At 42.9% G+C, this 13,286-nt stretch overlaps 1 protein-coding gene across 2 annotated transcripts in view; it reads right to left on the bottom strand.

The window, feature by feature from the left end:
• Positions 1–13,286, bottom strand: part of LOC147747105 (vitamin D3 hydroxylase-associated protein-like) — a 289,799-nt gene that overhangs the window by 11,136 nt on the left and 265,377 nt on the right. For both annotated transcript variants that reach the window (XM_086952355.1, XM_086952356.1), the window contains exons 12-13: positions 4,834–4,873; positions 116–224 (exon numbers count right to left, since the gene is read on the bottom strand). In XM_086952355.1, the coding sequence (XP_086808481.1) occupies positions 116–224; positions 4,834–4,873 (149 nt within the window). The remainder of the gene's footprint in view (positions 1–115; positions 225–4,833; positions 4,874–13,286) is intronic.

The raw sequence follows: 13,286 nt of genomic DNA, 5'->3' as shown, positions 1-13,286 counted from the left end.
TTACCCAACCAACAGAAATACTTTGTGCATTTTCAAAAAGATAACAAAAGACTCCAAAATACTTGCTCCCCAAAGATTTTCCCTTATTAATAAAAAGTAATATATTTAGAATTACCCCACAGCTTTCCCAGGACGCCTATGTTCAAAGCGGGACCCATAGCGGGGCAGAGCAAAACATCCAGGTTAAGCTTTTTCCATTCATCCATAAACTCCTCACGATAAGCCTAGGAGAGGGGTAGAATACAGGAAATATTTCACAATTAGAGAAGATATTGTAGGCTGTACAGTTTGTATGGAAGAGAAAACTAAATAGGTGATGGGCGAAATGCTAGGTCTAAACTCTATTAATTACTCTGTGCCGCATTACAGTTAATCTTTTTTTGATCTCTGTACCATGGGCGGGTCATCCGTAGGAGCAAAGGTGCATTGACCCCCTAATGTGAGCCACTACCCTCCCAGGCTCGGTTTTTTACCAGTTAAAATACTTTATCCCTACCGCTATTCACTTTCCTTTGTTATGGGGCAGGCCATGTAACTCTCTCTCCCGGTGTGGGTGGGTAGGACGACTAGCTGTAGCTGTGATTCAATGAACTGCGCATGTCAGATTGTCCGGTGGATTTCCTGTGGCCAGCCTGACATGCATAGTTCAGGTTTCCACATTCAAGGTGATCAATGAGCTGCTTGAAAAGAGACATGGCCCCATCAGTTTTATATGGAGCGTCGTGTTTGCATGTCCCAGTCAATCCTAGCACTGCTCTTATGCTGTTTAGTATTGGAAAACGCATGAGAGTAGTGCCTGAATTGACTGGGGTGCTTGGGCATTATGTTCCCCGGGTTCAGGTTACACATTGTAACATCCAGGCAGTGAGAGGTTGGGTATTTGCTCTCGGGAGCATACCTGCATCTGAACGTCGATCAAGGTAGGAATGTCGACTTTCAAGTAACTTTATTAATAGGCATGTAGAAAAAAATCACGTTGCAGAGGTTCATTCTGCTTATCGGTATGTAAGTATTTAACTTTCCGCCGCACCACTTTAAAAATGATCTACCGCCAATGCTCTGTACTGGGAAACAGCCTTTACAACGAGGTTTTTACCTCATTTTGCCTTTACCACAAATTTTCCCAATGTATTTTTTAGCACACATATTTTTACCACTTGCATTCCTTTATAATGCATTTAAGGTAAGTTGGGGAGGGTGGGGCTCTCCACCCACAAATACATTGTTTTTATCTATAAAAATAATGTGTGGTAAAGGCATGGTAAAAACCCCGTGGTAAAGGAATGCGATGAATTTCCCTGCGTTGTACCGTCGTACAACCCTCTGAACCACTAGGGACATGGACTGACCATGTAGAAATCAGTATGTATGCATGTGGTATTTCCTTAGTGCGATTCCAGCCAAGAGGCAGCGAAGCATGAGCAAAGCCCAGTTTAAAATTAATGAGCAATAAAAGAGGTGGTTTGAGGACTACTAAGGTATTGTGATGTTGTGTTCTTTAAAGAGTGTCAACTTCTACTCTTTCTTAAATGGGAGAAGTGTTGAGGTGGTTCTGGTGGATATGGGGATATTAGAGCCTCATCCCTGACAGAACAGTTAAACCTAAAGGTGAGGTCAGCCGCCTTACACAGGAGTACAAATAACCAGAGACATGTTTCAGTCTTATTAGCCTCAACAGTGAGTTATGCAACCAAAATTGAGGAAAGCCCAGTTATGATACACCAAAAATAGTGATGGGTGGAATATTTGAATTAAACTCAGTCACTAGTAATGGCATATCAGTTTTTAATATAGTGACCCTCTCTGTGAAATTGTAAATAGAACTCTGCAAACTGTGAATGGATTAATTTATTTACTTGAATTTTAGTAAGTATTTTTTTTACCATTTAGTAGATAATATTTTGTCGCTGTCAATTCAAGAAATCATTTTATATGTTATAGATAATAGTTGTTTGAATTACAGCAACATCACTGGTACAGAGATTGTACAAACCATTGTTTCAGTAATTTCAAGACCACAAATATCTCTTCTTCAGATGCATGGCTTAATGCGTGTGACAGAAGGTAGTCAGGGCAGAGTTGTGCATCTAAGCTCACTGGAATATCTGTGTTGAATTTCAGTGTTCCTAGACTGAAGTCAATGTGGGTTCATTTATTGTAATATATTATGATATCTCTTAGATTCTATCTTTATGTATATGACTGAACTGCTATAACTTTCTCGTTGCCCACGAGTAGTAAGCCTGATATAGGTCTGTCTTTCTGCTTCATTAGAATACAGACCCATATTCTCTATCCAAATGTAGTGCCACCCACAGAAGCAGCTTGTAAAATGTGTCTCAGGCCTGCCATTCCAAGGCCTGTGTGCAGTCTAGCACTGCCATGTCGACTTGGCCAAGTACACCCCCTTGCCAGTCTCTAAACCTTCCCTTTGCTTCATATTAGACACTCCTATGGTAGTCCCAAGGGCAGGGTGCATTGTAAGTATAAGGTAGGACATGCTCTGATGTGTGTAGCATGTTCTAATAGTGAATAACAGCCATATTCGTTTTTTACTATTGAAGGCTACCTGCTCTTGTAGGCCAGAATGGGCAGTTAGAGTATTACATTCTTATAATCCTAACTGACTCAGGGAACATGGTAGAAATCGAATTTGGTATGCCTGCACTCAGAATAATAAAATACATCTTTTAGTAAAGTTGGTTTTAATATTCTGTGTTTGAAATCACCACTTTTTAGAAAGTAGGTATTTTCTTGCCTAACTATCCAGGCCTGCCTCTGCTGGGTTGTGTATTCCTTGTCTGGGTTTGTGAGTGAAAGGGCTGTGGGATTCCAGGAGACCGGCTTGGGCAGCCCAGTGGTGAATAGAGAGATCTGCATCTAGATGGGAGGGAGGAGTTGCACCTGGGACCTGAATAGGGCTGGGCCTTCCCTCTACAATGCTGGCTCCACCTCCTGTGGCTTGTCTGATGTATCTGCCCTGCACTGTGAAAGGAGAGGAGGAATCATGTCAACAGAGTGCTCCAGAGCTGTATCTTCCCTCCCCTGTGCTGGCTCCACCTCCTGTGGGGCGGCTGATGTCTCTACCCTGCACAGTGAAAGGAAGAAGAGAGTCATGTAAACAAAGTGCTCAGGAACTGGTGGGGACTAGGCAGAGGCCTCTCTTCCTTCAGAGAACAAAGGATTTTGGGGTATAAATATTGGGACCCTGTTCCCAAGAAATTAGATCACTTCTGGACAAGAAACCTTTCTGCCAAGGAGAAGAACCAAGGAAGCTGCAGGAGTTGTAATGATTGCTGGGTTGGCCTGCAGTTGTGCTTCATTGCCAAGGGAAAGGAGAAGGAACTTTGTAAGGACTTTCATCTACAGAACATTCTCCAAGGGCTTGAACTGTGCTTGCCTCCTGCTGAAGTCTCAGGGACAAAAGACTTCACCTCCAGCTCCCCACTGAATTTCCTTGCTGGGCATTCTGACTCCAGACACTTGCGTGCCCTAGGAGCTGGAAGCGCAACCCATCGAGAAGAAGCTTGTCGCCACAGCTGAAATAATCGCCGGAGAAGCGAGCCTTCGCTGCATCTCCTCGCAAGCGTGTGTTCATCGAAGCTGCTTTCTGTCGCATCACCGGAGAAGCGTGACGCCATCGTAAGAGTCGCCATCGCATCACCGTAGAAGCGTGTCGCAGGGCCTGTCGCGGCTCCAAAGTACAGAGTCGTCACAAGGCTGCCGTGGCGTCATCGCATCGCCGCATCAAGGGCGCCATCTTCTCACATTGCAACCGGATCATCGCATTGCATCAAGGCGCCGTCTTGCGCACCGCAACGGGCCCGCAGGCAGAGAATCTACGCATCATCTCTGCACCGGTAAGAAGCGCGATGCATCCCCTACTCTGCGCAAGCATTGAGGCACAACGTATCATCTCTCCTGGATCACGGAACCGACGCATCTCTCCTTTTGCGAGCCTTTTGTTTACTTTGCGTTACGCATCTAGGTACTTTGTTCAGAACTTTGTCGCATTTATCATCAACTTGAACTAAGCAACTTTAATCATCTTTTAAGTAATCTTAAGTGTAGTATTGTGGATTTTTGTCATTTGTGGTCTTGTGTTTAAGTGTATATAAAGAATACTTATTTTTATAAAACCTGTGTTGTGTCCATCTTTAGTGTTTTCAGTGTATTACTGTGTACATTCACAAATGCTTAACACACTGCCTCTGAGATAAGCCTGTCTGCTCGTGCCAAGCTACCAATGCGGTGAGCAGGGGTTATCAAGGAGTGTAATCCCCTTATCCTGACTTAGAATTAAGGGTTAATATTTGGACAAAGTTGAATACCATGGCCAAATAGAGACCCCCAGATCTAACAAACCCCTGAAGGAACTCACCCAGAATTCCTACCAAAAGCGTAGTAGCTGTGTTTACCAAAGATACTCACATCAGGTTATTAGCTGGCCCTTATCAAACCATAACTAGTCTTAAGTGAAAGAGAAGCCCAGAAACAGTACACAGAGGAATGGGTCAGAAGAAGTGAGTGCATCAGGCCTACACCTTTCAGTTGCTACCCTGAAATGTTGGGCAGACTAACAACAAAGGAACTAGTGGGGGATTTCTTTACAGGGTTGGTCCGTCAAAGAGATCTTTGATAGTTTGTGGAACTCATGCAGCACTATCATAACTTGGCATCCTTGCTGAGACAGAAAATAACTAAACATTGCATTAAATGCTACAACTGCACATTAAACTAACAGCCAGAAAGTTTTAGAACTAACAAAATTACATTTTAAATCATGTTGTCTTTTGCTGAGGTTCATGTTAATAAAACAAAAAATGTAACTACCTGTATGGCAGCGTGTTGGGCCCAGAGCTCTTTTGCAGACCTAATTGGGTCAGAAGGAGTGTATGTCTTAGATCTTGAAACAGCACATTCAATAATTGATGTTTACATAAAGATAGCATTCCACATGCATTCCCAAAGAAGCCTTGGCGATAGGGTGTTGAAAATACAGCTCAAAAATAAATAGTCACAATGGAATATTGATGCACAGCACCGGAGAAAATTGAACCAAAACCTGAACTTACTCTCAATTATGTAGGATCCCAATGGGTTTTTAAGTCCTTTCAAGTCACCATTAAGTTTAAGAGTTGATACAAACATATTGGTAATGACGTAGATAACTTCTGAAATGTTTAAAACTGAACATTCCAAGATGGATAACGGTATTAGAAAGAGGGAAATGTAAACTGATCAAAGGGAGGGCAAATATCAAGTTATACTTCAAACTATGCTTTTTGATGATTAAGCCTCTTTATGACGAGATAGGATTTAAATACTTTATGTGAATACTGCTTATAAAATAATGGAATTCAATGCTGATGTAGTGGTAATTGGATGCTTCAAATTCACATCAATTTGGTGACCTCAAACCAAGTACACATCCTAGCATTGTCTGGTGTCAGAGCACAGGGCTGTCCCAATTCCAAAAAGAAAATCGACTTTACACTCATAATGATTATGCATTATAACCACAGTAGAGCAGAGGTAGTAATTGCTAAACTCACAGTTTGAGTTGAACTGGAAAACAGACCGAACAAATGAGTGTAATGCATCCATAAACTGTGCAAGACTCAGACCAATCAATTTCTTAGCTAAGATAAAAAACGAAATAAAGCTAACTTAAATATTAAATGCATAGAATTCTAGACTATTATTTTATTCCTTCTTCAAGCCAGAAGTGCAACTTTAAAAACTGGATTCCGAGTTGGGGAATGTCGTCCTGTTAGTCCTCTCACTCCTCATTAAGAGATTTTGGCGAATAACTTGTGGGAATCAGTGTTTCTTTGCTGATTTTTACAACTATCACAGCAAGGTTGTCTGTATGAAAATAATGGCCTGGTCATGTTACACTGGCGAATGTCACGATGCAGCACCAGCAGCACACGCTGTTTCATTTCCAGGCAGGGTCCCAGGCAAGGAGAGGGGTGCCACCCATTTTTTTCCCTTTCATAGTGTTTCTGCTGCAAACATTCTTCTGGGACACAATATCTTTTTAGCCTGCCTTGTTTTAACCCAAGGTGTGTTCAGGTTATCCAGGTCGCAGTGAGGTGTTCCTATTTGCATTTCAAAGGCTGTCTCTGCTCTCACCCACTTAATTATTTATCTATCAGGAAGATCTTTATCTCTGCTGGGCCTCTCTCTGTGGAATAAACTTCCTCTGGAACTCAGATGCTACCCCCTTGTTCCTAAAGAGGCTCAAAACTTGGCTTTTTCCTAAATTCATAGTCCATACCCTCATTCCCTCTCGATTAGCCCTTCTTCTGTATTTGCACCAGGACACTCCTTGGAGTAACAGTTGCGCTCTAGAAATCGTATACATAAAAAAAAAAATAAGTAGGCAAAATGTGAAGAACTAAATTTTATTTAGGATTTTACTAGTCTGTTAAGAGCATTATGACCAGAGACACTGGATTTATGCGATTCTGCAGCTGTTGCATGTATAGCATAATTAAGGATTTCCCGCATTTGCCACAGAATTATCTGCTGCATATTGCAGATTTTAACAAAAAAAATGTTTTTAGATCAAAAGTTACTAAAAATGTGGAAACGTTCCCACACTGTTGAAGGCGCTTTGGAAAGGTTGACTGGTCCCTTTTCGTTCCTGATTGCTGTATATTGTTGTCAAATTAGTACTAGTGAGGTAAACTATTTGCACAGACAGTGTAACAAATACAAAACAATGAAGTAGTTCTGTCATGAAATGTGCCACTTTATGTCGCATATTTGCTCAGCCGCATAATTAGGTCCTCCCCTACAACATAATTCCAGTGGCCCTGATTATGACTTAGCAGCCATCCCTATGCTTTTTAGCCAACAGCATATTGCATTGTGGGGCTTGTATTTTTGCCCGAGACTCTCGTTATGGGTTCGAAGCACCGGAATGCAAAGTGATGTAGGCTACAATTCCAGAACTGTGCCAAGGTGTTCGACATGCCACAGTATGTTTTAAAATGTTACAAAGTCACCTGCTTGTTTCACACATAAAACCAAAAGTAAACTCTGCTCACATAATTTGTGGGGGTTAATGCTTTCATTCTCTTCATGCACTAAAACAAACATTGGAAATACAAATTGCTTTGTCTTCTGTGAAGTGGAAAGTTTTATAACTAGCTTTACAATGCAAAAACGGTGGAACATGGACAGTACCACTGTACTTTATCCTACAGCAAACAATAAGTACAGGGTAGTTGGCAGTGGTAGGAGGAACATCACATGAATATCTCACTCATACAGGACTGGTACCACACAGGTAGCCTACACACTAAAGTGGAAATGGGAGGAGTTAAAGGGCTGTTGTACACTCCCCATACACATGCATAAACATTCAGGAAGCACAACACACCTGGAAGAAAAAGCCTATTACCACATATTCATGTTCTCTTATAGGATGATGAAACCCACCTTCCGAGTGTGGTATGGTTCATCAGTGAGTTCCACAACTATAACTGTAAGCATCCAAGGGTATAACTGTTTATTGCTTCTCCTAGTTATGGGTTCCCTAGTTTTGTTTAGGTTACATCCCTTTTGTCACCATTTATGTTCTCCCTTTGTTAAAGTGTTACACCTATATCAAAATTATGAGTGGGTGAGCTACAAATATTTTTTACTGGTGTCTCCCTGTCACAAGATTAGAAACAGAGGGTAGAGCAACAGATTCTCTTTTCTGGAGCAAGTTTTGAGTATTGAATACTGCCCCTCATGGGACAGGACCTTCATCAGGACTACAGGCATCTCACATCAAATATAGTGGAAAAGTCCCTGTTCATATGGCACCCTATGCAAATGAATTCTATGAATCCTTTTCTTCTCCTTAAGCACTTGAAGCACCGTCATTTAGCAATCGAAACACACCTTTTTAGGCCACGTCTAGCGTTTCAGCGCTTGCGCTGCTCGCTTTGCGAGGCTTGCAGTATTCAGTATAGCATGGAAGCTCCGCCCACTTACCGCCCATCATTTTCATTGTCTGGTGTCTTATATACTGCCTTCCGATTGGTTGGAGGCTTGTTAGTCCCTCCATATGACAGCCATGTTGTCATTTGTATACTTTCATGGCTACTGACCCCTTTAAAGCACAGACTACTTTCTTCCCGTGCACCCACCCCTGCAGTCCGATGCCTTCTCGCCTGTCCGTTCGTGCCTCGTTTTTAAAGGTCATTGCCTAGGCATAGGTGTATCAGATGGCTGCTAGCCACTGTGACTCCACGTTTTCAGTGCCCTGCTACCAGGCATGGTTGCTAGGCATGTTAATCCAGTTATTTCAAGTGAAGGGAACCAAGACTACACTTCCCAGGATGCAGTGGTAAAACCCTCGGCCTAACACCAGACGTGTGTGTGACACAGGGCTCTCAGGGAACCCTGGGCTGAGTTGGGATGTGTGGATGGGAGGGGGCTTTACTACCGATCACCTAACGAGACACCCTGTCTCCGGTGGCGTACGTCATGGTGATCACGCTCTGAAGCCCTCTCTGGCGGTCTGCGGATAAATACTGCTGGCATCGGCACCGTGCCATCAAACCAGCTCAGTGCTTTGACTGGCTTCGCAGGCAATATGCGCCTCCATTCTGTGAGTATCACCATTTACCCTTATGTTTTAATTTACGTCACTGATGAGGGTGTTTTCTTAGCAGAGGATCCAAAGCGAGGAATAATTTATTCAGAGCCAGGAGTTCATATATTTCTACATGTCAATTCCCCTCTAGTGTTGTAAACAAAGTATCCTGGACAATTTATTCAAGGCCATTAGGGAAATGAGTGTTAGGGTGCACTTTGTTTTCTTGTCTGAATTTGTCACCTGGCTTCCCTGTTTTCACTTCTTTGTCTGGGTTTTGTTTCTTCTGCTTTTGTTTTCTCTTCTCTCGTTTGCTCTTTCTTTCTCTCACTCTGTCTCTTCTATTATTCTCTGATGTCTGCGCCGGTCTCGTTTCCCGTTTCACTCAGTCTCGCCCTCTGTATTTCTCCTTTCCTCTCTGCCTTTGTTTCTTCCCTCCCTCGTTCTCTTCTGTCGCATTATTTCACTCTCTCACTCTCTTTCTCTCTCCCTCTCTCTCCCTCTCCTTATCTCGTGTTCTCCCTTTGCCTGTTCTAGATACATATGTTTGTATTTGGCCAATAAGCCCTGCACTCACGTGGTATATTCAAGGCGCCTTTCCACTGTGTACTTGTGTGAAGGGCATCTTTTCTGCATTTTTAGTTATTAGTTTGCTGCCAGTGTTATCAGAGAGGGAGGGGACCACTGCTTCCACCATTAAATTGACAGGTGAAGTGAGCCTTATTTAAAGCATTTAATATCACAATACATTATAGTCCCTGCACCCCGAGTGGGTGAAGGGGTCTCTTTCCTTCCCCCACATGCAGATAACATCAGCAACTAAACACACCGCGAACAGCACCAGGACATTCTCGCTATTTTTTACAACGGATGGCCTTGGGGAATTCGGGTCTACGAAGGGATAAGTGTTACTAACCAACAGGCCTTTTCCCCTGAAAGGCTGGTGGGCCTGGTGCAGAGTCAGTAATTACCTTGTAGGGTCTGGGGAAAATTAAACAGCATTTCATGGATTGTGAAAGGACTGCGGCACAGTCAGTGAAAGGCCTTGGGGGACGGACAGATTAAACACAGGGCATTTGCACATGGAAGGGTGGTCTGGGGCAGCGTCAGCCATGCCAGGCACCGCCTGACCGGCGTTAGGCTGTACCGTGGCTCTACCAGCATTTTAAAGACATCAACCTGTGAGGCAGTGTCCTTTTCCCCTGTAGGCCTCCTACCTGCCTACGTCATTACAGGATGTGACGTGTAAAGAGATGCATGTTCGAAATGTCGACCATTTTCAAAGTGTTTGCGCTAATATTTTTGTTTCCACCTGGAAATCTTTCTTTGCATTTAGTTTAGTCTATGTGTGACTCGGTGTTGAGGATTCTTGTTCCGTGCACAGGCGGGCCAACAGGTTTTATAAAGTCATCAGGGAGCGCCTGACATGGATCTTCGGCGTCTGTGGGAGGGGGGTAGTGATTTATAAGATGTTCATCGAGAGGTATTTAACATTTTTTTTTTCTTCTCCAAACAATCCTATTTAGTGAACTCAACCATGTCAGTAACACTTCACCTGTGACTTTTCTCCTCTTGCAAATGTCTAACTGGTTCGTCACAGTATTGACTTTTTAATATTGATCCGCAACAACACACTTTTCAATGAAGAGGTGAGTATCTTTGACGTATGTAGCTGTGGAGTTAAGAATAGTAAATCCATAGTTACTTTCATATGTCAATGCTGCTATTATTTTAATGCCACAATCTGCATTCTAAGACTCACATCTGCTTAAAGTGATGTGACGCCCATCTTCTTGGGCCTGGGTACAGTTTGCACAACAGCAAGAAGTTCATGAACAAGTAAAATCCCTTTTAATCATTGTTAATTAATGTCCACATTTGTCACTTAACTTTCTGCGGAATCCATCAGTGTTTACAAGACTGCAGCCTCCAAAAGGGAGTGTTCTTGCCTACTGATTTAACTTTCTTGATAGAAAATAACCAGCCGAGGTCAGTAAAATAACAGGATCTCTTTAGCATTCTCTAGATTCCAGTCCATAGAAATTGTCTTCGACGAACACCCGTAGACAGTAATATTTTTTTCAAATCTAGTACTTTCAGTAATATGAGTAAGGGTGGGTGTAGTTGGCAGAGTACCACTACACAGAATTCTGCTGAGTTTTCTATTTCATGCCAACGAAATGAATGTTAAATGTTGTATACTTGTAAAGCGCACAGCTGCCCCAGCAAAGGGGCGTCCCGGCGCTGTATACTGCTGGGGAACCCATCCTGGCTTTCCCTGTAAGATGGTCCCTCCTGGGCATCTCCAAGGTGAAGACAAGCATCCCCGGTGCTGATGGGGCCGTTAGTAGAGATTAAGCAAGCTATTGCCCAGAGTTGCTGAGTGGGACCCATGGTTGAAGTAGGCACCGAGGCAAGAATTATCGAGTCCGCTGACCATGGCCCAAGACCGAACCCTGGTCCCGGGCCGACCTCTGCTTCCGGGTCTGCCGCCTCTAACCATTGAGCCACACCACTCCACACCAACTAATAAAGCAGAAACCTCACATACCTTTGATAATATAGTCATCTCACAAAAGGGAAAATGAAATTACAACAAGCAGTGAGAGAGGTGAAGATTTTGGGGTCCTCGCTAACCTAGGGAGAGGACCAAGCAGATGCCTTGAGCACCAAGAGCACGTCATGCTGAACAATTTGGCGGTGGTCCCATCCTCCTAGGACCACCCCAAGGAAAGTTATGGGCAAAAATACAATCCCAACCAAAGGCCCTGCAAAGCATTATAGGATGAGATTCTACAGTGCAGTGAATATAATAGTATCCAATATTAGAACATTTCTCAAGGGGCAGGCTCTCCCATCCCAGCTGAGAGCTAATACTATAATATTCACTGCGCTCTAGAATCTCGCCCCATAATGCTTTGCTGGGCCTTTGGTTGGCATTGTATTTTTGCCCATAACTTTGCTCGGGGTGGTCCTTGGAGGATGGGACCAGCACAATTGTTGAGCATGATATGCTTTTTGTGTTCAAGGCATCTGCTTGGTCCTCCCCCTAGGTTAGGGGGACCCCAAAATCATCACCTCTCTCATTGCCGGATATTTTTTAAAGCTCACATTTGTGTATCAGTTATATGCTTTTTAGCATGTAAAGGTAAAATTGTTTTATCGTAGGGTTGTGGGCGCAGTAGCTTACTCCAGAGTTTTTGCATGAATTCTGTGTTCGTGAAGCTCCCTTCATCTCATCCCAAATAATAAAACAGAAATCTCACATATCTTTAGTAAAACCACAAATACCTATCTTTACATGCTAAAATGCATATAGTCATCTCACAAAAATGAAAATATAGTAAATGGTACCTTTAGGTAAGAAACAAAAACTCTATCTTTACAAGCTAAAATGCATATAGTCATCTCAAAAAAATGAAAATGAAAATAAAGCAAGCAGTGAGAGGTGATGATTTTGGGATCCTCCCTAACCAAGCGAGAGAACCAAGCAGATACATTGAACACCAAGACCACATCATGCTGAGCGATTTGGTGTAGGTCCCATCCTTCTAGGACCACCCCAAGCACAGTCAGTTATGGGCAAAAATACAGTTATGGGCAAAAATACAAAGACCCTGCAAAAAATTATGGGACGAGATTCTAGAGTGCAGTGAATATTTTAGTGTCCAATATCAAAACATTTCTCAAGGGGCAGCGGCTCTCCCGGCTCAGCTGAGAGCTAATACTATAATATTCACTGCTCTCTAGGATCACGCCCCATAATGCTTTGTGGTGCCTTTGGTTGGCATTATATTTGTGCCCATAACTTTGATCGGGTTGGTCCTAGGAAGATGGGACCACCACAATTGTTGAGCATGATATGCTCTTTGTGTTCATGGAATCTGCTTGGTCCTCCCCCTTGGTTAGGGGTGACCCCAAAATCATCACCTCTCTCAATGCCTAATATTTTTCAAACTTTACTTTTGTGAATTGGTTATGTGCTTTTTAGCATGTATAGGTTAAGTTGTCTTGTCATAGAATTGTGGGTGCAGTAGCTAATACCGCTACGTGGCGGAGTCGTAATTTTTGCGTGAATTCCGTGTTTTCAATGTAGTTCCTAGTTAACAAATCTCTGCAATGTCCGATAGCAGAGTGGAGTTCATTGCCCACGGTTAGATATGATCTCCGAAGGCCCTGATTTTATATTAAAAACATAGCTTTGGACTATTCCATTTCCAGCTGAAAGGCAATATTTCTCTTCATGTGTTGCTATACCTGGCATGTCACGCAGTTTGGTGCTTTCTTTCCCTCCATGTTAAAGAAGAGTAGATGTTTCAGCACCCAGGCTAATGTGCTGCATAGTTAAATACATATAGGGTCCCAAAGGCACGACTGATTGCATTGAAAATGATTGTTCATACAAAAGGTAAAACCTTGAGCAGAACTAGTGCCTGTGACCCTCCTTCAAAAGACAATTATAAGTAGGGAAGCAGTAGTACACACTTTCCCCATTACGGGACACATATAAATCATGCAGCAGCAGTGATAGTTTTGCTTCCTCACAAAATTGGTACAGGATAGTAGTAGTAAAGCCAACTTCCCACTCACACAGAAGGTAACACATGCAATTTTCTATTCCTAGCAGAGCAAAACCAGCAGGGAAGACTAGTACAACCTTTCATCGGTCAGAGTACATCTACAGTTA

This window comes from Lissotriton vulgaris, chromosome 1_1 (genome assembly GCF_964263255.1).
Source record: "Lissotriton vulgaris chromosome 1_1, aLisVul1.2, whole genome shotgun sequence".
Taxonomy (NCBI): Eukaryota; Metazoa; Chordata; class Amphibia; order Caudata; family Salamandridae; genus Lissotriton; species Lissotriton vulgaris.
Note: the sequence above shows the minus strand (reverse complement) of the source record. Positions and strands in the feature narration are given on the sequence as shown.